Raw genomic sequence first — 26,283 nt, 5'->3', positions numbered from 1 at the left:
TGAAACTCTACACAGACAGAAACCTGGGCTCAGGATCAAACTCTGGAGCTGTGAGAGACCAACACCACGTTCTGCACCACTGTGCTCCAGAATTCTTCTACATATACCATTTATTCCGTATAATCTCTAGATCTGCACAAAATGATGACAAAACAGGTTTAAACCTGAAGCCCATATATGCTCCTTCATGCATAGCACTAATGGGGGGGACAACATAACGTGTCTAATATATTACAGGAATACCTTACTCATGGTAAGTGTGGTTAAAGAAAGGAAACAGGGGGGCGTCATGGCTCAGGTGGATAAGGCGCCATACCATAAATCCGGGGACCCAGGTTCGATTCCGGCCCGAGGTCATTTCCCGATCCCTCCCCGTCTCTCTCTCCCGCTCATTTCCTGTCTCTACACTGTCCTATCCAGTAATAAAGGTGAAAAAAGCCCCAAAAAATATCTTAAAAAAAAAGAAAGGAAACAGCATGACATGAGTTTATCAGTTATGCAGTGTCTGGTACTTGTACAGCTTGATGCGTAACTGGACAAACTCTCATACATTACATACTGAATATTCGTCAGCAAGAAGTTCCCATATAATGCCCTGGTTCATGGAACTGTATAATTTTTCACAATTTAGGACATGAGAGATTTGAAAGGAAAGAATAAGATCCTGTCTGAGCAGTAATGCGTCGGTGCCTGTTCATTTCCTCAATGGAACCATAGCTCCAATTAATGGTAAGTGGAAAACCATAGAAAGAAAATGTCTCATGTGCGCTACGGAGCCTGACTGGGCGTCTTTGTCTGCTTGTTGGACCACAAGATTTAAAGACAGCAGAAAAACAGCCCGTGTCTGGAGCTTTGAGTGTGTTTACCTCCAAAAACCAAGACTGAAGGTTTGAAATATGTAGGGAGATGTATGTAGGTTGGGCATCTGAGTGGTCTAGAAAATCCACAATGAACTGAGAAAATAACTGCTTATGAACCCAAACAGAGCAAGCATCCTCAGAGAACAATCGACAAAGTGGAGCTTGTAAAAAAAAAAAAGCGGACAGAAATAGCCACAGGGTCTTAATGCGACTTTAACAGACTTCTTTTTGGAAAACTACAACTAAAGTACATCATAAAATCTCACTCTTGACCCCATGTGCCTGTACACTGTCCTACTGTGCTTAAATTCAAATGTATGGCGTTAAATTAAACACAACAAGAGGCTGTTGTTATCCATCTCGCCAACCATCATTCATCACGACCATATCAAGTAGTATCATAGCTCTAATGTAACCGAGATCTAAATATAAAGCTGGCTCATGATATTGTAGATGAGTGCACACATGCATTAGGATCCAGTTGTTAAACTGCACTTGAGGTTCTAGTAGAAAGAAAAACACAATTTCAGCAGAATCCATACACAAAGAACAACAGGCCAGAAAAGACCAAGCCTGCCCACAGACATGTCTGGAGGACACAGCAGGAGAAAATAATACTCCCACATGGCAAGCGTGCAAGTGTTTGCTGCTGTTGTCAAGTGTGAAAGAAATGCACGTGGGTTTATTTACCTCCAGCAAATACAATGTACTGACATTTCACCAACAAAGCAGAGCACCAGGGAAACAACAGCATAAAAACACACACCCAACATGCTCTGATCACTGAGAGGTCAAACCTAGCTTTGGACAAGTGTGAGTCACAGTCATCTCACAGAGACGAACAATAAAACACACACACCCTCCTCTGCTAAGTAATACTAATATCACACTCAAACAATCGCCTTTCAAAGAAAGCAGTGTAAATGGACCTTACTTTGATTTCACAGGGCCTCTCATAATTCCTCGAAGAACAACACAAACCAGCACACAACCTGAACAGACTTTTCATAATTTAACATTATTATTTGGCACTTTAAATACAAAGTGCCATCATGGCTACCATTCTTACTTAACCATGGTACCACCCCTGCTCAAGACTTAAGAAAAGGGCAGGAAACCCTGTTTCATATCCACCTGTCAATCAAAAGTCACATTGCCCTTTTAGGGGTGGTGTCAGCAAATTTTCTCCTCATCTCATCTCATTATCTGTAGCCGCTTTATCCTGTTCTACAGGGTCGCAGGCAAGCTGGAGCCTATCCCAGCTGACTACGGGCAAAAGGCAGGGTACACCCTGGACAAGTCACCAGGTCATCACAGGGCTTACACATAGACAACCATTCACATTCACACCTACGGTCAATTTAGAGTCACCAGTTAACCTAACCTGCATGTCTTTGGGGGAAACCAGAGCACCCAGAAGAAACCCACACGGAGAACATGCAAACTCCGCACAGAAAGGCCCTCGCCGGCCACGGGGCTCGAACCCAGACCTTCTTGCTGTGAGGCGACAGCGCTAACCACTACACCACCGTGCCGCCCCCAAATTTTCTCCTGAATCCTAAAATGATCCTAAAGTGCAATGTTTTCGGATAATTTATCTTGAAATTTCTCACTTGCATCTCTATCTTGCAGTTCCTTATGCAGTGCAAATGATCTGACTGTAGACTGCAGGAGACAATAAGCACAGAAACATGCTAAGATTCTACCTTGTCACTGTCTGCTGTGTTCTGAGAGGTTCGAGACGCAATGGAGATGGTATCTGGTTGACTGCTGCCATCTCCTTGACTATCAGCATCCTCTCCAATTTCTCTGCACAGACACACACACAAATAAACAAACTAGTCACTACTATACTTACTGTATATCTATGCCTATGCCAGCTGTAGTGTAAATGCTTTTAAAACACACAATAGAGATGTTCAGAAGTTTGAATGGACACAACCCAGGTGAAGTCTAACCTCTTGCTGTTGTTGCGTGGCTTGGCAGGGGTTTTGGGTAGTGGTATAGGCTCCTTTAGTGCCCCCTTCAGGTGAATGATCCTCTCCTGAATAACCTCCCGTATGTTCTTTATCCACTCCTGCTTTGCCTCGATGCTGGACGCCTGTGGAATAAGTTTCACAAAAATGGCCTTTTTGCTGCTATATTATTGAAAAAATAATAAAAGCTAGACATAATGAGCTCCAGTAATATTTGACTTTTAATATCATTGACCTAGAAGTCGTAATGTTTATGCATATCTCCTATATAGTACCTTAAGGACTGTCTTGTTGTCAGATGAAGGTGTCCGTCCTGCCCATAGTGCAAATTTACAGGGGTCGCCCTCTATGTGCTCCGTCACCCCCAACTCAGATGTCTTTAAAAAAAAAAAGAGAGACATGAGAATAACTCATCACTTCAGGAGCATCGTTTAACAGACTGCGGCACTAAATAACTAAATGCATCTCATCTCTCATTATCTCTAGCCACTTTATCCTGTTCTACAGGATCGCAGGCAAGCTGGAGCCTATCCCAGCTGACTACGGGCGAAAGGCGGGGTACACCCTGGACAAGTCGCCAGGTCATCACAGGGCTGACACATAGACACAGACAACCATTCACACTCACACCTACGGTCAATTTAGAGTCACCAGTTAACCTAACCTGCATGTCTTTGAACTGTGGGGGAAACCGGAGTACCTGGAGGAAACCCACGCGGACATGGGGAGAACATGCAAACTCCGCACAGAAAGCCCATCGCCGGCCACGGGGCTCGAACCCGGACCTTCTTGCTGTGAGGCGACAGCACTAACTACTACACCACTGTGCCGCCTAACTAAATACATACTGTGGCAGTGGGGGTGTGGTCAAGCGTCAGTCTGTGACTGGAGGGCGGAGTCAGGGAAGGTAAGTGGCAGAATCACTGCACCTGATGTCAGTTAACGTGTGTTTGTGTGTCTCCCCCAGTGACCGAGCCCTATATAAGGAGAGAGAGCAGAGGAAGAGAGCTCTCTCCCCAACCAGACGACCTGTGTGCGTGCGCGCGCGTGCGTGCGTGTGTGTGTGTGTGGGGCTGGCTGGCTGGCTGGGAGAGTTTAAAAAGTCACTGAAAAGTGGTAATAAAGAGTTTTTTTTTTTTTAACTCAGTTCTGGTGTGCCGTCCTTCTATGCTCCACCCACCTGTCTGAACCTCTACAGTGGTGCTGAAACCTGGGATTCGGAGCACAGAGAAGAACAGCCCCATGGAGTCCTCCCCCTTCGCGGACCTGGTCCACGCCCTCGCCACGGCCCAGCAGAGCCAGCACCAGGCGCTGGTTGCCCTCCGGAAGGAGCAGGAGCAAAGGTTCGAGGCCCTGGTGCTGGCACAACAGGAAGATCGTCAGGTGTTCCGGCACCTCCTCGCGTTGGCGAGGTCCACCACCTCCACCGCCACGGGCGAAGATGGGCCTGCACGATGACCCCAAGGCCTTCCTCGCGCTCTTTGAACAAGCAGCAGAGGCCTCGGGCTGGCCGGTGGAACAGAGCGCGGCGCGCCTCCTCCCCCTGCTAACAGGCGAGGCGCAGCTGGCCGCGCTACAGCTCCCCACCGACAGCCGGCTGGTCTACGCAGACCTCCGCCGGGCCGTCCTCCAGCATGTGGGGCGCACCCCAGAACAACATCGACAGCGCTTCCGCGCTCTTCGCCTGGAGGAGGTCGGCCGGCCGTTCGCGTTTGGCCAGCAACTCCGGGATGCCTGCCGGCGGTGGCTGAGGGCTGACAACCGCGACGCTGAGGGACTCGTCGATCTAGTGGTACTGGAACAGTTCATCGCCTGACTACCCGAAGGGACCGCGGAGTGGGTCCAGTGCCATCGCCCGGCGTCGCTGGATCAGGCCATCAAGCTGGCGGAGGACCATTTGGCGGCTGTTCCGACGGCAGGACAGCAGACCTCCTCTTCTCCCCTCTCCTCTCTCTCTCTCTCTCTCTCTCCCCCTCCCCTTCTGTGTCCCGTCCTCGCCCTGTTCCCCCACCGCGGAGGCGGGGGCCGGTTCCACCCCAGCCGGCCCGCCACACCCACGGTGCCCTACCGTTTCCCACTTCCGTGTCTGTCTCTTCCCCCCCTCAGGTGAGTGAGCCCCAGAGTGCCAGTGCAGAGAGACAGCCCGGGCCGGTTTGCTGGCGCTGTGGGGAGCCGGGGCACCTCCAGCAGCAGTGTTCGGCAATAGAGGTGGGCGCGGTGGTCCGGATCCCCGACGCACCAGGAACCGTCCTTGATTGGGCCGGAGCGTATCGCATACCGGTGAGTGTCCAAGGGGATACGTATCAGGCTTTGGTGGACTCTGGCTGTAATCAGACCTCAATCCACCAAAGCCTGGTGCAAGACGAGGCATTGGGGGGAGCACAATTGGTGAAGGTTTTGTGTGTGTGCACGGGGATGTTCAGAATTACCCTTTAGTGTCGGTCCACATTCTATTTCGAGGGGAAAAATTTAGTGTAAAGGCGGTGGTTAATCCTCACCTTACCCACTCGATAATTTTGGGGACTGATTGGCCGGGATTTCTGGAATTAATGACTCATTTAGTGAAGAGTGGGGCCTGCCATAGTTCAGCAGGGGGAGGTCCCGGTGTGGCATTGGCGGGAGCAGCTGTCACAGAGCCGTCTACGTCATCACCGCGTCAGAGCGAGGAGCCACTGGCTCCTCCTCCCTCTCTCGGGGAATCCCTCGCGGATTTCCCATTAGAGCAGTCGCGAAATGAGACTCTGCGGCATGCGTTTGACCAAGTGAGAGTAATCGATGGTCAAACACTCCAGCCAAACACCACCCCATCCTTCCCCTATTTCTCCATTATGAGAGATGGATTATACCGAGTGACGCAGGACACTCAGACTAAGGAGCCGATTACACAACTTTTGATTCCAAAGAGCCGCTGGGAATTGGTATTCCAGGCGGCTCACTTTAATCCCATGGCTGGACACTTGGGGCAGGATAAGACACTAGCCCGAATAATGGCCCAGTTCTATTGGCCAGGGATTCGCGGTGATGTCCGTACGTGGTGTACGGCGTGCCGCGAATGCCAGTTAGTAAATCCAGCGGCCATTCCAAAAGCGCCTTTGCGCCCTCTACCATTAATCGAGACCCTGTTCGAAAGAATTGGGATGGATCTCGTCGGGCCATTAGATCAGTCAACACGAGGGTATTGCTTTATTTTAGTTCTGGTGGACTATGCAACGCGATATCTGGAAGCAGTGCCTCTTCGCAATATCTCAGCATGCAGTATTGCGGAAGCGCTCTTCTGCGTCATCTCCTGAGTCGGAATCCCCAAAGAGATTCTGACTGATCAAGGCACCTCGTTTATGTCATGCACACTGTGCGGACTGTATGGGTTATTGGGAATTAAGCTGATCCGCACCAGCGTTTATCACCCACAAATGGACGGTTTAGTCAAATGGTTCAATCGCACACTCAAGAATATAATTAAAAAGTTTGTTCACGAGGACACACGCAATTGGGATAAATGGCTCGAACCCCTGTTATTTGCAGTGCGAGAGGTCCCACAAGCCTCCACGGGGTTCTCCCTGTTCGAATTATTATATGGGCGTAAGCCGCGCGGCATCCTAGATGTACTGTGGGAAAACTGGGAGGAGGGACCTTCCCCAAGCAAAAATGAAATCCAATACGTTATCGACCTGCGCGCAAAACTCCACACACTCACACATCTAACCCAGGAGAATTTGCAGCAGGCCCAAGAACGGCAAACCCGCCTGTACGACAGGGGTACGCGCCTTAGGGAGTTCACACCAGGAGATAAAGTACTCGTACTGTTGCCCACATCGAGCTCCAAATTAGTCGCCAAGTGGCAAGGACCCTTTGAGGTCACATGGCGAGTCGGGGATGTTGACTATGAGGTGAGGTGAATGGATAGGGGTGGGGCACTACAGATTTACCACCTCAATCTGCTCAAACTCTGGAACGAGGAGGTCCCCGTGGCGTTGGTGTCGGTGGATCTGGAGAAGGCGGAGCTGGGGCTGGAGGTTCAAAAAGGAACACTGACATCGCTTACCTCTCCGGTCCCCTGTGGAGACCACCTCTCCCCGACCCAACTCACGAAGGTTGTCCAGTTGCAGACTGAATTGTCGAACGTGTTCTCGCCCCTGCCCAGCCGCACCCGCCTCATAGAACACCACATTGAGACGCCCCCGGCAGTGGTAGTGTGCAGCCGCCCTTACAGGCTACCCGAACACAAGAAAAAAGTTGTTCGGGAAGAACTCGAGGCCATGCTCGAAATGGGCATCGTCGAGGAGTCCCACAGTGACTGGAGCAGCCCACTGGTCTTGGTTCCCAAGGCCGACGGGTCGGTCCAGTTCTGTGTGGACTATAGAAAAGTCAACGCAGTGTCTAAATTCGATGCATACCCAATGCCTCGTATTGACGAGTTGCTGGATCAACTAGGCACGGCTTGCTTTTATTCGACACTGGATTTAAAAAAGGGTTATTGGCAGATCCCCTTGACTCCACTATCCCGAGAAAAAAACGGCTTTTTCCACACCGTTTGGCTTACACCAATTTGTAACACTTCCTTTTGGGCTGTTTGGGGCGCCTGCTACGTTCCAGCGGCTTATGAACAGGGTCCTCCGCCCTCATGCCGCCTATGCGGCTGCATACTTGGACGATATTATAATCTATAGTAACGACTGGCCGCGGCATCTACAACACCTGAGGGCCGTCCTTAGGTAGCTGAGGCGAGCGGGTCTCACGGCCAACCCGACGAAGTGTGTGATTGGGCGGGTGGAAGTACGGTATCTGGGCTTCCATTTGGGCAATGGGCAGGTGTGTCCCCAAATTAATAAGACAGCAGCGATTGTGGCCTGCCCAAGGCCCAAGACCAAAAAGGGGGTGAAACAGTTCCTGGGGCTGGCTGGCTACTATCGTAGGTTTATACCTAATTATTCGGACGTCACCAGCCCGCTGACTGATCTCACTAAAAAGGGAGCACCAGATCCGGTCCAGTGGATGGAGCAATGCCAGGGGGCTTTCTCTGAGGTGAAGGCTGCACTGTGTGGGGGGCCACTGTTACACTCCCCTGACTTTTCTCTCCCCTTTATGTTGCAGACGGATGTGTCGGACAGAGGGCTGGGGGCTGTTCTAGCCCAGGAGGTGGAGGGGGAGGATCGCCCCATGCTGTATATCAGCAGAAAGCTGTCGGTGCGGGAGGGGCGCTACAGCACAATAGAGAAAGAGTGCTTGGCCATCAAGTGGGCGGTCCTCGCCCTCCGCTACTACCTGCTGGGATGCCCTTTCACCCTCTGTTCGGACCACGCGCCCCTCCAGTGGCTCCACCGCATGAAGGATGCCAATGCGCAGATCACCCGTTGGTATCTGGCACTCCAGCCCTTTAACTTCAAGGTGATCCACAGGCTGGGGGCGCAGATGGTCGTGGTGGACTTCCTCTCCCGTCAAGGGGGGGTGGGTCGGCTGCAGGCCGGATGGTTGCCCGGCCTGAGTCGGGCGGTGGGGGTATGTGGCAGCGGGGGCGTGGTCAAGCGTCGGTCTGGGACCGGAGAGTGGAGTCAGGGAAGGTAAGTGGCAGAATCACTGCACCTGATGTCAGTTAACGTGTGTTTGTGTGTCTCCCTCAGTGACCGTGCCCTATATAAGGAGAGAGAGAGCAGAGGAAGAGAGCTCTCTCCCCAACCAGACGACCTGTGTGTGTGTGTGTGCGTGCGTGTGTGGCTGGGAGAGTTTAAAAAGTCACTGAAAAGTGCTAATAAAGAGGGTTTTTTTTAACTCAGTTCTGGCCTGCTGTCCTTCTGTGCTCCACCCACCCATCTGAACTTCTACACATACTAAATAAAATTTGAGGTAGAAAGACACTAAATAAAAATAACCCAATCCGTTTTTCTTCCATTTCTAAAAGTTCCAGCTAAGATACAGTATCTAAAATAGATTTGTTCTACCTGGTACATCTGACACCAAAACACTGTGATTAAAGTGGATTTCTCATTCTAGAGACACAGATGTACAGTCTATGTCCATATTCTTTCACATTTTACACAGTAGGGTGGCACAGTGGTGTAGTGATGAGCACTGTCGCCTCACAGCAAGAAGGTTCTGGGTTTGAGCCCAGCGGCCGGTGAGGGCCTTTCTGTGCGGAGTTTGCATGTTCTCCCCATGTCTGCGTGGGTTTCCTCTGGGTGCTCCGGTTTCCCCCACAGTCCAAAGACATGCAGGTTAGGTTAACTGGTGACTTTAAATTGACCGTAGGTGTGAATGTGAGTGTGAATAGTTGTTTGTCTCTATGTGTCAGCCCTGCGATGACCTGGCGACTTGTCCAGGGTGTACCCCGCCTCTCGTCCATTGTCAGCTCGGATAGGCTCCAGCTTGCCCGCGACCCTACACAGGATAAGCGGCTACAGACAATGGATGGATTGATTTTACACAGTAAAGAGTGAAACTATAATAAGAAAGAGTTTTCCAAAGAATTCTCCAAGAGACACACCTCTACATTCTCTACAGCTCAGCGTATTCATAAACCCAAACACACCTGCATTTGTTTCCTCTAAACTCTTACAGATAAAGACCTTGTATTATTATTATTATTTTATTTTATTTTTTTGCTTTTATAAATATTACATATTTTACTGAATACTGAATGCAGTATAGAATATATACATCCATCCATCTATTATCTGTAGGTGCTTATCCTGTCCTACATGGTCGCAGGCAAGCTGAAGCCTATCTCAGCTGACTATAGGTGAGAAGCGGGGTACACCCCGGACAAGTCGCCAGGTCATCGCAGGGCTAGCACAGAGACACAGACAACCATTCACACCTACAGTCAATTTAGAGCCACCAATTAGCCGAACCTGCATGCCTTTGGACTGCGGGGGAAACCGGAGCACCTGGAGGAAACCCACGCGGACACGGGGAGAACATGCAAACTCCACACAGAAAGGCCCTCATCGGCCGCTGGGCTCAAACCCCGGACCTTCTTGCTGTGAGGAGACAGTGCTAACCACTGCACCACTGTGCCGCCCCAGTCAATTAATATTATTTCCTAATATTTAGTTACATCTCTGCTCATTTTAAAAAGAGCACCAATCCTGTAAGCAAAGGATACCATAATTTTAGCCTATTGACTGTATACACAGTTCATCTGCAGTTTGTGGGCACTGTTTTGGTGTTTTATCTGTTGTTTCAAGTAATGCTCTATCGAGGTCTAGTGATATTGCAGGTCATTTGCTCATCGAACAAGTCACACACAGATTTGTCCCTGTGCACCTTACATTTTTCTTCCTTAAAAGTGGGAATATCAAGAAGAACTTTACTGTCACTGTGCTAACATGATGAAATTGCAAAAGGTGTCATCCTCAAATCAAAGTGTGCCTGTTATAAAATAATAAGAGTCATCAGGAGATGACGTATCCCCCCAGCCCCCACATGAAACCCCACTTCAAATTTTCCTAAGTTGAACTGGTTGCCATGGAAATATGGAAAAAAATAAAAATCACAGAAATCCCAAAATGTCAAAAGGCACAACTCCTCTAGTCACTTAACATAACTGTCAGGTTTCGTGAAAAAATTCCTAATAGCTTTTGAGTTATGCTCCAGAAACTAAAATGTTTACAGACAGACAGACAGACAGATGGGCGGACATACAGACAGAGCGATAGCTATATCCCCCTGCATTATATGCCGGGGGGATACAAATTTACTATTAAGAAGAGAAATATACAAAAAAAGCAACTACAATTTTTTTAAAAACTTCAACTAACACAAGTCGAGGTAGCGAGGGTGCAAAGTGCATACACTAGCAGATAAATGAGTGATAATAGATAAGTGAGATAAATAGTATAAATATTGCACAGTGTAGTTAAGCAGTATGATATACGAAGTTATTGCACAGGTTTATCAAGTTTACACATGTTTACCACAGGAATATCATTGTTGTGCCCTGCTTGAACGTCTCATCTCATCATCTCTAGCCGCTTTATCCTGTTCTACAGGGCCGCAGGCAAGCTGGAGCCTATCCCAGCTGACTACGGGCGAGAGACGGGATACACCCTGGACAAGTCGCCAGGTCATCACAGGGCCGACACATAGACACAGACAACCATTCACACTCACACCTACGGTCAATTTAGAGTCACCAGTTAACCTAACCTGCATGTCTTTGGACTGTGGGGGAAACCGGAGCACCCGGAGGAAACCCACGCGGACACGGGGAGAACATGCAAACTCCGCACAGAAAGGCCCTCGCCGGCCACAGGGCTCGAAACCGGACCTTCTTGCTGTGAGGTGACAGCGCTAACCACTACACCATCATGCCACCCCCTGCTTGAACATGAAGCACAAAATGCAACCTCAGCATCTGGCCAACAATGAACAATCCAGCTGTAAGCTGTATTCCCTCAGGGTGGCATGTTGGTGCAGTGGTTAGTGTGGCTGCATCACAGCCCCAGAGTTCCTGGGTCAATCCTGAGCTTGGGTTACTCCTGTGTGGAGTTTCTCATATCCATGTGGGCTGTATCCAGTTTCCTCCTACCTCCAAAAAAAAAACCAAACATGCCACCATGCCATAGATGGACTGGCTGTAATTCCAGATTGTTCCTAGATATTAATGAATGTGTGTATGTATGGGGTCCTGTGATGGGATATTGTCCATTAAGGGCCCGATCCCACAACACCTATAACTATACCTGTAACTCCAACTATGACTATACCTCTGCCTGAATTTAGTTCCAGTCTGGAGCAGTCACACCACAACTATAATCCCGACTATAATATGGCTTGGTCCTGCCACTCAGGGAAATAAACAGATGCAACTTAGGAACAGTCATGGAAGTTTTTTCCAAGTAGTACCACATTATTCTGAGTCATACTGTACAGCTTGGACTTCAGAACAACCCATGCACATACTCCGGTGGTTGATATAATACGGATAGGTCACGGATTATGGAAATATAATAAAAAAGGATACAAAATACGGAATGGTTACGGATTTTAATACGGATGCAAATAATTTACGGATTGGTCATGGATGTTTCAGTATATTACAGATTGGTCACCAATTTCATACAGATGATGCATCACAGATAAAAAAAAATTAAGAATTCTAAAACAATTAAATGTTTGGACTGCCAAAGTTCATAATTAAAATAGCTTACCTGCATTTATATGTTTACTTTATTAATTTACGATTCATATTTCACGGAAAATCACATATCTGCGAATAAAAGATCCATGCTTTGTATTATATTTTTTATTTTCCGTGAATCCGTATTCCGTGACTTCATGATGCAACAAGGATGTACAAAGATGCCTGGGGAAAACAGCACATGCTCAGACAACATCACATGTAAACAGTTACCTGATTGGTCAGATGTTTTATCGGATCAGGTCCAGGTCTGGAAAAATCACTCCAGAAGCAATTTCACCGATACAGATAAACCCAGGCCTGGGCTATAGGCATCATTATTGGTCTGGTGTGAGCAACAACCACATAAACTGCAAGGGACTGGTTTATTTTAGTCATCATTATAGTTATAGTCATAGTTATCGGTATTGTGGAGTCGGGCCTTAAAGATGTGTTTCCGCCTCATGCCCAGTATTCCTGGGATAGGTTCTAGATTTGCCATGACACTGATGAAGAGATTACTGAATATTAACGAATTAATAAATGAACATATTCATCCAGGTGCACAAACTGATTGAGACTATATATTAAGGTAGCTGAGTAATTTTTGGTTTGAGAGTTTAAATAAATAAATAAGTCTTTGCTGTAGATCTTTATCACTAAATGTATCACCATCCATGAACTGATGTGACCACGTACTATTCTAACAGATATTCCAAAAGAGAGCAAAGAACCACACCTACTGTAGCACCTTTGAGCAAGATTACACTTATACTGCCTTGTTCACAGATGTTGTATTGTTCTTTGAATGCTTCAGATAAATGAGTTATTCGAGTAATTCATCATCATCTTCTCCCTTGTCCAGCACTATTGCCAGGTTGAGGTCCATGTGGACCCTATTGATCCACACATCATTAATTGGAGCATAGTGTTATACCAGATGCCCTTCCTGCCACAACCCTTCCATTTCTGGGCTTGGGAAACAACCATTCACACCTATGGACAATTTAGAGTAGCCAGTTAATCTAATTGCATGTCTTTGGACTGTGGGGGAAACCGGAGCTCCCAGAGGAAACCTATGCACACACAGGGAGAACATGCAAACTCCACATTCTGTCAGCCACTGGGCTCAAACCCAGAACCTTCTTGCTGTGAGGCAACAGTGCTAACCACTACACCACCGTGCCAGCTAGTTATTACAGTAAAATATATTTCTCCCCCCCCCAAAAAGCTACATAAACAGACAGCAAGACAAGGAAAAAGCAACCAGCTCTCAACAAATGGGGAACCTATGGCCTAGAGGTTAGAGAAGCAGCTTTGTGACCAAAAGGTTGCTGGTTTGATTCCCTGGACCAGCAGGAATGGCTGAAGTTCCCTTGAGCAAAGCACCTAACCCCCAAGTGCTCCCTGGGCTGCTCACTGCTGTGGGTGTGTTAGGGTCCTGTTGTACATCACTCTAGATAAGAGCATCTGCTAAATGCTTGTAATGTAACTAACACTGAAAAGTGTATTGTGCTGCCCTCTGTCATTCCAAATCATTACATATGCAGAATGAAAAGATCAGACATCCTGGAATACCAGTAGTTTGCTTTTGTAGACGTATTTAGTGCGGCCAGCTGAGTCTTTGATCTCCTTGCTGAAAACGAGGGAGATCTCGAAGAGGAAGAGGTGGCGGTCTCGACCTTTCCGGATTAGAGATTTGGGGTCCCACACCTGGAATGTGTCCTGTAGGATCAGTTCTCCCTGCACATCCAAATTCTCATCAAAACCTGCAGACAAGCAAAGAGCAGAGGTCAGGTCAGAGGTCACAAAACACTGAAGAACAGTCAATCAGCCAGTAGTCAATTCTGTGGAACAAAGTCATTTGAAAAATATCATCTGAATACAAGCCAGGGGGTTTTGTTGGTATTGTAATTATAAGTGGGATTTCACTGTACAAAACTGTGCATTGTGTAGCTCAGTGGTGGAAAAGTGTGAATACCCTCTAGCATGCTGAGGTGCATGGCATCGTTGGCTCTCTTTGGCACAGCCAGCATCACCTCCAGCCCATCCTTAATCTCACCTTTACCCTCCTCACAACAACTCAGCAGCTCCTGCAAGGACAAAAGGATAAAATCACAGGAAATGCTATGCTTCAGCTACGTCATTTTGGACCCATCTCATTCATCTCATTATCTGTAGCCGCTTTATCCTGTTCTACAGGGTCGCAGGCAAGCTGGAGCCTATCCCAGCTGACTACGGGCGAAAGGCGGGGTACACCCTGGACAAGTCGCCAGGTCATCACAGGGCTGACACATAGACACAGACAACCATTCACACTCACACTCACACCTACGGTCAATTTAGAGTCACCAGTTAACCTAACCTGCATGTCTTTGGACTGTGGGGGAAACCGGAGCACCCGGAGGAAACCCACGCGGACACGGGGAGAACATGCAAACTCCACACAGAAAGGCCCTTGCCGGCCCCGGGGCTCGAACCCAGGACCTTCTTGCTGTGAGGCGACAGCGCTAACCACTACACCACCGTGCCGCCCCATTTTGGACCCAAATTTTAAATTTTATGACATACACAAAAGATACGCAGGACTAAAGTTTGCAATACACAACTAAAAAAAAAAAAACAGCTGTATTCTTATGTAAAAGTGAGCTGCAAAGAGATTATGAAATAAAAGAACAAAATATGAGATACTCAGTATGATGAACATCTGATGAACCACTGTGCAAACATCACCACTTCCAGCACTCTTTTTCTTCCTCTTATACACACACACACACGGCACCTTGAGGAGAAGCTGGTACTTGGTGATCCTCTGCACAGGCTTGATAAGGTAAGAGGAGATGGAGTTGGCCAGGCCGTGCCTCTGCTGGATTTCCTGCACAGAGGATAATCAATAGATTATAACATCAAACTCAAATACAGCACACAGTCTCATATGCTGAATTCATTATGGTCTGTCTGCACTCCATGTTTACTTGTGATTAATATTGTAGCATCCTGTAACTCAGTGTCTGGTGCCTCCTACTGGCTAAGATTGTTCATTGTAAACATGTCCTTATAGCCTTAAATGGACAATGCAAACACAATTAGCTACACTATGGTGTGTACAACAGGTCTGGTGTTTAGAATTTATCTGTCTGACAAAAAAAAAAAGTCCAGCTCTGTGATTAAAAAAAAAGGTGATAAACTATAGGGAATTATTGTGCTTTATGTTCTCCGGACTGGTCTGGGATCTTTTTCCTGTGTCCAGATTCAGAGTGAGATATTAGTACAATACTGGGCTGCAATCTAACTTCCAGGATCCTGCTCCATTATCGACTGCCTGTCGTTCGTCTACCCCTTTGATATTGTTCTCTGGATTTGTATGTATTCCAACCCTGGATATTCCCTTATTCTAGGTATGTAGTCCCCCCCCCCCCATTTTTTATCGCTCTGTATTGACAGGGTAGAGCATTATGGCAGCAGCTTGCCTTGAGTGTGTGGTGTCTTTATTGTTACAGGTGAGCGAGGATGCAATGCTACAGGGTTATTTTGGCCTGAGTCTGCTTAACCTCATTTACAGTGTCTGTGAACATACTGTACATACAGTATAGCTGCTGTAATTTGAAAGAAAGTCACAGGATATTTTCTTTATACACCCGAAAATGGGCCTGGCCCACCCACACGAGGGGAAGAGAGACAGGAACAAAGTCATATATATATATATATATATATATATATATATATATATATATATATATATATATATATATATATATAAAATACTGCTCCTGCAAAATTCTTCCTGGCCCACCCTGTAAGTGAGAGCTAGATCTGGCCCTGCCCAAAAATCATATTTCACACACTCAACCTTTCTGCTACCATCCCATCCCAAACCTAGACTGGGGAATAATAGGATGAAAAAGTGAATATATTGAAAAGACACAGAGATGATCTTACATCAAAAAAGCTTCCAGCTTGCTCCAGTATTAGCTGATTTGAGTCTGGCTTATTTTTACAGTAAGTCACATAGATCTGGAATTTATCCGCCTGGAAAAATAATATAAAATGTGAAGTTTGTTCATGTATAAGCACTATTATTATTATTATTATTATTATTATTATTATTATTATAAAAGGCTTGACAATAGATCAAGGTGCATCAATGGCACTCACCCATGTGACAAAGCAATGGCCCACATCCTCTGGCAACTGCTCATAATTGATTAACTCTTTCAAGAAAATGCTAAATCAAAAGAAATCAGGATGAAAACAACATTTAATCCTGGTCCGGAATCATTTGCATATCAAATAAGAAACATAATCAACACTGCATTTGCTTACATTTACATATTTCAAGCTTAATCTAAAAGGAAATAAAAAAACATCAACATCACAGTAAAACTGGGCTCTTCTATCCAAGTAAGGTGTACCCTAATGTACACATTTGGTATGCATACATAATGTAAATTAATGTATACCTTAAAAAAAAAAACCTTGTGCTTGTAGATAATATCTTACTTATTGTGGAAATCGTAAATCTCCTGGATGTTTCCAAAGATGACATGCTCTTTGTTGACGATACCTGCTGGGATCTCCTCTACACCACTAGTCATCTCCCAGAGGTATGTCTACACACACACACACACACACACACACACACAAAGGAAACTGCTGTCTACAGTAATGACCACAAAATTCTGCAACAGGACATTAAAATTAGGGAAATTTACATATGGTAATGTTTCTTTAGGGTTTGGCTGAAACTTGAGGGAAAATACTCTCAGGAATTACGGTTTTATCATCTGTAATTTAAATTTATAAGTAATAATTTAGGAATGGTGCAATTTAAGATGACCTCTCTTACCTCTAAGCACTCATGAAGATCTCTAACATAGGCTTTTTCAGTTTGCAGCAACTCTGCCATAATAAATCTAAAGGCAATCACACACACACACACACACACACATTGGTTGTCATAGCAGCAACTTGAATTCAAGGAAAATGTGTTTTTCAATGTGAATTTTATTTTTAAATTTAATTTCATTCACTTGTTGCTTATTCTTCTGTAAGGATAATTTTTATATTTAGTTTTACCTGGCATGGTATATTCTCTAGATTTTTATCTGGTTAAATAAATAACTAAAATTTATTTATTTTATCAGGAACTGGTTAGCTGTTACATTTATATTTACACACAACACAACTTTAAAAGTTTACAGACTCACTCTTTCTTCCTTGCTGACTTCCTTTTCTCCTCATTGACCTCATGGTTGGGTTCTCGGAGTTTGACTTCTGGGTCAGTCAGGCTGGCTGGAATGATATCCAACTCTAGGTCCTTATTATGCTGAAAGAGAGAAACACACAGATTTGTGCACTTCCTGTCAGAGATAATCTGAGATTATACAACTTTTTTTTTTAAACTGTTGTACGAAAGTATGGAATGGCTCTTCACTAACATTTCATTGCCTGAGTGCAAAGTGAAAACCACTAACACAACAGATTTTGATGTTATGATTATTGTCAGAGGCATAAAAATCTCTGGATCCATTAAAGATGAATCATTACTGTCAGCAATGGCATGATGTACTGCAGTCTATTTTAAGTCTCTTCTTCCAGACCATCACTGTAGTCACACTCAGAAGTAAGTGTGTTTTTGTAATAAAGGCTTTAAAGAGGTACTGCACACTTAAATTATTTTTTGAGCTGTGAACTAAATTATATAACTCTACTGTGATGAAACATCAGTGATGGTGTTAACATTTACAACATTACCATGTTTTATAAAAAAAAAAATCAGCATTTTATGGGTTGAAAATGCCATTTATTGGTTAAAATCATCCTGAACCTTAACAAGGCCAATGTAGACATAGAGTCGGCCCTTTGGCACTGCTCTACATTATGCAAGTTTTAGAAAGAATGAATGTTAACATCCTCTAATCAGAGGTGGACGGCCCTCTTCCCTCAGATCCCTTGAGTGGGAGTCTGTAAAACCATGCTCATTTTCAAATATGCTGATCAAGACTCATTGAACAACGCAACTCCTGCCTCACATGTCAGCACCACCCCTCCTCATCTTAGCCCCACCCCTCCCCCTCTCATACCCTCCCCATCTCAGCCCCTCCTGTCCCCCCTCTCAACCCTTCCCCACCTCAAACCCCCTCTCATCCCCTCCCCAACACCCTCCCCCTCTCAACCCTTCCCCACCTCAAACCCCCTCCCCCAACACCCTCCCCCTCTTAGCCCTTCCCCACCTCAAATCCCTCCCCCTCTCAGCCCTTCCCCAACACCCTCCCCCACTCAGCCCCTCCCTCCTCAACCTCCTCCCCACCTTAGCCCTTTACCCACTTTTAGCATTTTTCAAAATTGTGCATTGGGTGGAGTTAGGCTCAAAGCTGGGGGTGACATTACACTTTACGCCATTTAACTGACTTATCCAATTCATTTCTTTAGTGGGAGAGATGAAATATTGAAAGTGCTCTGTAGACTGAGTTTGTGCTGTGAATGTAGTGAGGACCGGGAGCAGGTGCTTTCTCACCTCAGTGCTGATGCCCAGTGCATTCTCTAAGCTGCAGCGATATTGGCCCATGCGTTGGGAGAAGTCTCGGTAGCGTCTGTCCACCGTGCTCACCCATTTTTTCAGCTCGGTTACATGCACATGGCCCTTTTCCACAAAGTTGTCAGCCAGTTGGATCAGCAGCTTCACCTTCTCCTTAGTTTGCTGAGAGATAACATGCAATATTTAGCTAAAATTAGTGTATCTGTGTGAGAAGGTGTGTGCATGAACCTGCATGTGACAGGTTTCAAAATAAAGTTGTGTGTTTGTCCATAAAAGGCAGTGTGTATACACAACCAAAACAGGGTGTGGTCTAAACTGAAAGATGATTATTATTATTATTATGAAGAAACATAAATGCTAGGGGCAGCGGTGACGCAACGGTTAAGGCACTGGGTTGCTGATCAGAAGTTCGGGGGTTCAAGCCCTGGTGCTGCTGGCCTGCCACTGTTGGGCCCTTGAGAATGGCCCTTAACCCTACCTGCTTAACCGTATTCACTTTACCCCCATATAGAGGTGGGAAACAGATGTATATAACAACATAAAAAATTATAAGTGCTACCAATATGCCCCTAGAAACATTAGGGGGGGAAGTGTCAGCATACAGTGGGTGTAAATGGTTAGCACGGTCACCTCACAGCAAGAAGGTTCTGGGTTTAAGCCCAACGGCCGGCAGGGGCCTTTCTGTGTGGAGTTTGCATGTTCTCCCCGTGTCTGCGTGGGTTTCCTCCAGGTGCTCCAGAGGTTAATGTGGTTAGGTTAATATGGGACAGCCTTGGGCTGAGGTGCCCTTGAGCAAGGCACCTGACTCCCAACTGCTCCCTGTTAGCATGGCTGCCCACTGCTCTGGGTATGTGTGTGTGCTCATTGCTCACGTGTGTGTGCATGTGTGTGTTCACTACTTCACTAATGCAGAGAGGAATTTCACAAGCGTGTGATGAATAAAGTTGTTGTTCCAGTTCTTCTTCTTCTTCTTCTTCTTCTTCTTCTTCTTCCTCAAGCTGAGCTATATCACTCAAGTTCATAATTGGTCTCAACTAGAGGTCAGCTTTTATTATTATTATTATTATTATTATTCTAAAAATTAAAAATATCAACACATTTTGTTCTTCCTAACTGAAACGAACATGATCATGACACAGGTAGTTATAAAGAATCCTGTAACTGCATCATGCAGTGCTGCACTTTCATATTAATAAACATGGTCTTTCACTGTCTCATGAGCGTGTGAAAGTAAAAACCTCCCACTTTTGCCATTTTTTGTTTTTTCCTGTGGGATCACAGTGCCTTGACACACCTCAAGTCTCAAGCTGATGCCCTGTGAACTTTTCCAGCAAGCTTACTTAGTATACCGGTATATAGTACCAGTCAAGAGTTTGGACACCTTACAGTATAATTCAATGTTTTTATTTATTTATTTTTTATTAATTAAAAGTCACGTCATGACCTTAAAGCAGGGGTCACCAAACTTTTTTCTCTGGGGGCCACATTGTCGTTCCTGACTGTGATGGGGGCCGGGGTCGGGTCAGCTATATAACATAGAATTATATGACCCAGACAAATATGACCACCAGCAGGCCTCATTGTGTAGTAGAGATTACTAGCCTGGCACAGCCATCCCCACTACTATATCCACACTACTATATCAACACTTGATTCCTGGCACATATTTGTTTATCTTTACTAGTGGTTTGCAAAAGTAGTAATCGAGTCTTCACACTTTGTTTTAATTTGAAATACCACAGATATTCCATTTATTTATTTTCTAATAAAAATAACATCAAAGCTGTCAAGGTAAGAAACATCTGCCTAGTTGAGGTGATTGACACTGGCAAAGGTGAGTGGAAAATTATAAATTGTAGGTAGGCCTGTTGATATTATTAATAATATTAATAATAATTGTGTGCAGCACTTAATAAAGGTCAAATAAATAGGCCTATAAAATAATTACATTTTAAAAAACAGTGAAATTATAATAATATGAGCAATAGATCAATAGATCACAGCAGTTGTACTGTGTCCTGCACGTCATTGCTCTCATCCATGGCCAAAGCAAAAAACTCAAATTCTGACGCTTTCTCATTCAGCTGGTCATACACGTTGTCCCCCAGATCTTCGGTTCGCCTGGTCATAGTAGGTGCGGAGAGACTCCCCGCGTTGAGCGCATCCTTCTTGTCGGGACACACCTCCTCGGCCACAGCAAGCATGCATACTTTAACAAAGTCCCCATCAGTAAACGGCTTTCCATGGGTAGCTAGTAGGTGAGCTACCTTATAGCTAGCTCGGACAGCAGCCTGGTTGATCTGGGTTTGGCGAAGGAATACATTCTATTGTGCAGCCAGTCTGCATTTCATCCTCCGAATCCTGTCTTCTCTTGTTTGCCCTCGCAAACTAGCATAATCTTTGTGGCGGGTTTCGTAGTGATGACGCAGATTATATTCTTTGAAAACCGGCACACTTTCTTTACATACAAGACAAACTGCACGGTCCTTACACAGAATGAAAAAATAATCGGTGGTCCACTGTTCTTTAAAAACTCTGCACTCTCTGTCAACTTTTCGCTGACCGCTAGCCATTTTGCTGTCCTGAACACTGACAGTTCTCTGCGCGTGCGCTGCCTGTCACTGCTTGATCGCGAGCATATGATGAAAATTCGGAAAATATGAATAGTTCATTTTATAACTAAATATCAAATTTAATTGATAAAATCAACAAAATACAAGATGCAGACGTTATTATTTGCCAAAAAGCAATTTAAAAAAATAGGCCATGACCACTTTTGGGGATTGCCTCATAGGGCTGGTTCAAGTGGTGGGGGGCAGAGGGGCTGGGGGGGCCGGTCAGAGGGGTGGCGGGCCGGAGTCGGCTCGCAGGCCGTAGTTTGATGACCCCTGCTTTAAAGTAATGATAAATGTCATTTCTTTTTACTTAGCTGAGCGGTTCTTGACATAATATGGATTACTACAGTTGTGGAATAGGGCTATTTACTGTATTTTTATTATTTACTATTTACTGTTTGATCTCAAACACATTAAGAAGGCAAGAAATTGCACTAATTAACTTTTGACGAGGCATATCTGTTAATTGAAAAGCATTCCAAGTAACTACCTCATGAAGTTGGTTAAGATAATGCCAATAGCATGCAAAGCATCATCAAGGTAAACACTGGCTACTTTGAAGAATCTAAAATATGAAACATGTTTTGTTTAACACTTTTTTGTTTACTACATAATTCTACATATGTTCCATACGTGATTTCATCGTTCTGATGTCTTCAGTATTGTTCTACAATGTAGAAAATAGTAAAAATACAGAAAAACCTATGAATGAGTAGGGGTGTCCAAACTTTTGACTGGTACTGTATGTGATAATTATAGGTCTAGAAGCATCTTTATACATTATAAATTGCAAATGTAAACACCTGAGGCTGTGTGCTGATGGAAAAACTATTTGAAACAGAAAAATACAGAAAGGCAGAGGGCTCGTCATCAGGGCTGTGTGTGAGTGATACTTACCTTAGCAGAGACACAGAAGTTCTCATACTCTTTCAGCAGCTCTTGAGTTTTCTCAGTTGAGTCTCCTAGAGTGTTGTGAGTGGAGAGGAAATATTCGCCTGCCTCCTGAAGCCAGTCTAACGCCTGCAATGTGGAGATGAAGAAACGCTGCAGGTGTGAGGAAGTATAAAAGACATAAAAGGCATATAAAAGGCATCAGGTGTTTAAAGTGCATTCATTACCCATGAATGTGGGATAGTTTTAGTGCACATGCCTGGGGTGCCATCACTACACAAATATGAGATGTATTCAGTGCATGTGTATGTGCTGCTCTCTGGTTTGATGAATCTCACCTGTTTGGCGCTGCGCTCAAACACAACGTATTGCTGGCACTGATCCAAGCGGCGCTTCTTCATGGTCCAGAAGTGCAGGACTCTGTTCTCCCTCTGCAACAGCTCATTGAGGATCGCTACAAGAGAAAGCAACATAGACAGAGAGCACTATTAGAACACTGTAGAAGATGCTTGGTTTCAGCATCATTAGTCATAATCATTTAGTGAATAAATGCTACAGTTTAATCTGACCAGCATACAAGAAATCCAAGTTAATCGGCATAGTCTGACCTTTGACCTGTTGCTCGGAGCCTCGGGTGTTGCCGGAGGAGGAGGGGGTGCTGACGTTGTTGCGGTGGATGTACTTGAGGAAAACTTCAGCATTACGTCTGGCTAGAGTACAAGCCTGAAACACAGCACGTTATCATGAACGGAGATCACAGTTCCGAAACAAGGCCTGCCTTTGTGACTTCTTCAGTCATGTCAGAGGTTCAGTTTAGGAGAAGGACACAAAATTATAGAAAGCACTCACTCTTTTATCTGAGTGAATTATACAGATAATTACACACAATTCAGTTTTAGGCAAAACTAATCTGCAATAAGTAGAGAAAGGGGATTCGTGAAAAACTGATGTGAACATGAACACAAATTTGGAATGAATTACAATTAATCTCAGAAAGAAAAGCTATGAAAGTCACTGTGAATTATTTCATAATTTAAACTTCAAAAAATCCAGAATTTATGATTCCAAATGTAAAAAAGTCAGAAGGCCCAACACAAAATACAAAGTGGAAAAGGTCTGGGGAAAGTGTGCTTAAATGTATTATACTAGTGCATCTCAAACAATTAGAATATCATGAAAAAGGTCTCTTTTTTTGGTAATTTAATTCAAAAAGGTAAGCTTTCATATATTCTACCTTCATTACACATAAAATATTTCAAGTCTTTTTTGTTTTAATTTTGATGATTATGGCTTACAGCTCATAAAAATCAGAAATCCAGTATCTCAAATTATTAGAATATTTCCTAAGATCAATCAAAAAGGATTTACAATACAGAAATGTCCAACTTCTGAAAAGTATGCTCATTTATACACTCAGTACTTGATTGTGGCTCCTTTACCATGAATTACTGCATCAACGCAGCGTGGCATGGAGGCGATCAGCCTGTGGCACTGCTGAGGTGTTATTGAAGCCCAGGTTGCTTTGATAGCAACCCGGGCTTCAATAAGCTTGTCTGTATTTTTGGGTCGGGTGTTTCTCATCTTCCTCTTGACAATAACCCGTAAATTCTCTCTGGGGTTCAGGTCAGGCGAGTTGGCTGGCCAAACAAGCACAGTAATATCATGGTCAGCAAATCATTTGGTAGTAGTTTTGGCACTGTGGTCAGGTGCTAAGTCCTGTTGGAAAAGGAAATTAGCATCTTCATGAAGCTTGTCAGCAGATGGAAGCATGAAGTGCTCTAAAATCTCCTGGTAGATGGCTGTGTTGACTTTGGACTTGATAAAACACAGTGGACCAACAGTAGGAGATGACATGGCAACGCAAATCCTCACAGACTGCAGAAACTTCGCACTGGACTTCAAACGCCTTGGGTTCTGTGCCTCTCCACTCTTCCTCCAGACTACAGGACCTTGATTTCCAAATGAAATGCAAAATTTACTTTCATCTGAAAAGGGGATTTTGGACCACTGAGCAACAGTCCATTTCTTTCTCTCCTTAGCCCAGGTAAGACACTTCTGATGTGGTCTCTGGTTCAGGAGTTGCCTGATATTAGGAATGAAACAGTCGTAGCTTCTTTCCTGAAGACATCTGTGCGTGGTGGCTCTTGATGCACTGACACCAGCCTCAGTCCACTCCTCATGAAGCTCTCCCAAGTTCTTGAATCAACTTTTCTTGAAAATCCTTTCAAGGCTGCAGTCATCCCTGTTGCTTGTGCACCTTTTCCAGCCAGCCTTTTCAGCAGTGACCTTCTGTGGCTTTCCCTCCTTGTGGAGGGTGTCAATAATCGTCTTCTGGACAACTGTCAAGTTAGCAGTCTTCCCTATGATTGTGGTTGCGTGTACTGAACTAGACCGAGAGATACACAGCATTTATACTGTTTTACTCAAGCTCAGAATGAAATACTAATATTTTGAGATTTTTTTTTTTGCGGTGTAGGGCACAGTTATGGGCAGCACGGTGGTGTAGTGGTTAGCGCTGTCGCCTCACAGCAAGAAGGTCCTGGGTTTGAGTCCCGTGGCCGGCGAGGGCCTTTCTGTGTGGAGTTTGCATGTTGTCCGCATGGGTTTCCTCCAGGTGCTCCGGTTTCCCCCACAGTCCAAAGACATGCAGGTTAGGTTAACTGGTGACTCTAAATTGACCGTAGGTGTGAATGTGAATGGTTGTCTGTGTCTATGTGTCAGCCCTGTGATGACCTGGTGACTTGTCCAGGGTGTACCCCGCCTTTCGCCCATAGTCAGCTGGGATAGGCTCCAGCTTGCCTGCGACCCTGTAGGACAGGATAAAGCGGCTAGAGATAATGAGATGAGAGGCCACAGTTATCAAAATTAAAATAGAAAAATGCTCGAAACATTTTTATTTACATGTAATGAGTCAAGAATATATTACATTTTCACTTTCTTAAATAATTGATGGAAAATATTGAAAATTTTCACGATATTCTAATTGTTTGAGATGCACTAGTAGAGTCTACTAATGAACTAGATGAGAAGTAAACAGAGCAAGCTTTTAATTCTGCATCGATCTATATAATTTGATAAAAGTATCTGCTTGATTATGTGTTTGGTGTTGAGCTGTGAGTAATTAACTTAGACTTCAAGAGAGTTCTTCAGCCTCCATCCTGTTTGTATGGAGAGACAAAAGCTTTGTTAATACGTAAATCACACAAAGCTTGTGAAAGAGCATTTTAGTGGACAGATCATCGCTGAACATACCATTAACTGTTGAACTGAACAAGCAAATTTGCTTTGATTGATAGTTTAAGAGTTTATTGGTGTCATATGGTGAAGAAAACAGGCCAGGAAGCACAGACAGATAAAGAAGGTGTTTAATAGAGAATAAGGCAAAACCTCTTAATTTATATAATTTACTGATTTTCCTTTTTGTCCATTTTTGACAAAGCATTTTAGATGCTTATTTAATTTAATTTAATTTTAGTTTATTTATTTTTTTAATTCGGGGATTTTTACAGCAGTAAAACTGAGATGACATTTGATGTTATTCTAAGTGTATGTGAACGTTCCTTAATTTACCTTCAGGAAGGCCTCCTTCTGCTCCAGATGTTTGCTGATGAGAGGAAACACATGATCACTCTCAGCTAAAGGGCCCAGCTTATCATGACCTCCACACCAGTCCTCATCCCGTCGATATTCCTGCTCTAAACTCTCCAACACACTGCACACCTATATAAAGCATACACACACATTCACATTTAATCATCTACTAGTCCCATTTAATATACCCCATCTTTCCATACCATTCCTTTCAGTATTTTCTTTTTTCTTTTATTTTCATATTCAGGTTGATTGGCTTGGGATCAGCACAGTCGAATATTACATATAGTAAGCACTGGATGGCGCAGTGGTGCATTTCACCTGCTCAGAGGTCTTATAGAAGGCCACCGAAGCATTAACTAGCTTGAGCCGGTCCTCCATTTTGAGCATGAGCTGCTGCCAGTGAATGGCCACCTTTTCAGCACAGGTACGGATGGCGTCAGGGTCGTAGTGGCCCGCTTGCAGCATGACTTCTGCCTTCTGCTGGACCTGCAGTGCACTCTGATGGGTCTTCTGCAGAGAGTTAGCATGGAACAGGGACTGGTGACAGAGACGGAGACAAAAAAAGAAAACAATACAAATCATTATGTTTCTTTAGAAATCTTCGAATTTAGAAATTTTAGGATTTAGAAATCTAGACACGTAATTGCAAGTCATCAGCAGGGGTGAGTTATACAACAAATATAATGTGGATACC

At 44.7% G+C, this 26,283-nt stretch overlaps 1 protein-coding gene across 2 annotated transcripts in view; it reads right to left on the bottom strand.

The window, feature by feature from the left end:
- kalrna (kalirin RhoGEF kinase a) overlaps window positions 1-26,283 on the bottom strand; it is a 408,274-nt gene that overhangs the window by 102,313 nt on the left and 279,678 nt on the right. The window contains exons 17-33 of one of the 2 annotated variants that reach the window (XM_060929989.1): window positions 25,908-26,126; window positions 25,566-25,715; window positions 22,604-22,718; window positions 22,334-22,449; window positions 22,002-22,124; window positions 18,469-18,651; window positions 17,159-17,277; window positions 16,798-16,864; window positions 16,452-16,561; window positions 16,107-16,176; window positions 15,891-15,980; window positions 14,734-14,826; window positions 13,933-14,044; window positions 13,530-13,720; window positions 3,112-3,213; window positions 2,819-2,961; window positions 2,567-2,669 (exon numbers count right to left, since the gene is read on the bottom strand). In XM_060929989.1, coding sequence (XP_060785972.1) covers window positions 2,567-2,669; window positions 2,819-2,961; window positions 3,112-3,213; window positions 13,530-13,720; window positions 13,933-14,044; window positions 14,734-14,826; window positions 15,891-15,980; window positions 16,107-16,176; window positions 16,452-16,561; window positions 16,798-16,864; window positions 17,159-17,277; window positions 18,469-18,651; window positions 22,002-22,124; window positions 22,334-22,449; window positions 22,604-22,718; window positions 25,566-25,715; window positions 25,908-26,126 — 2,106 coding nt within the window. Of the gene's footprint in view, window positions 1-2,566; window positions 2,670-2,818; window positions 2,962-3,111; window positions 3,214-13,529; window positions 13,721-13,932; window positions 14,045-14,733; window positions 14,827-15,890; window positions 15,981-16,106; window positions 16,177-16,451; window positions 16,562-16,797; window positions 16,865-17,158; window positions 17,278-18,468; window positions 18,652-22,001; window positions 22,149-22,333; window positions 22,450-22,603; window positions 22,719-25,565; window positions 25,716-25,907; window positions 26,127-26,283 lie in introns of both variants that reach the window. The other variant, XM_060929988.1, reaches the window with a different exon arrangement.

Source organism: Neoarius graeffei, chromosome 9 (genome assembly GCF_027579695.1).
Source record: "Neoarius graeffei isolate fNeoGra1 chromosome 9, fNeoGra1.pri, whole genome shotgun sequence".
NCBI classification, from domain to species: domain Eukaryota; kingdom Metazoa; phylum Chordata; class Actinopteri; order Siluriformes; family Ariidae; genus Neoarius; species Neoarius graeffei.
Note: the sequence above shows the minus strand (reverse complement) of the source record. Positions and strands in the feature narration are given on the sequence as shown.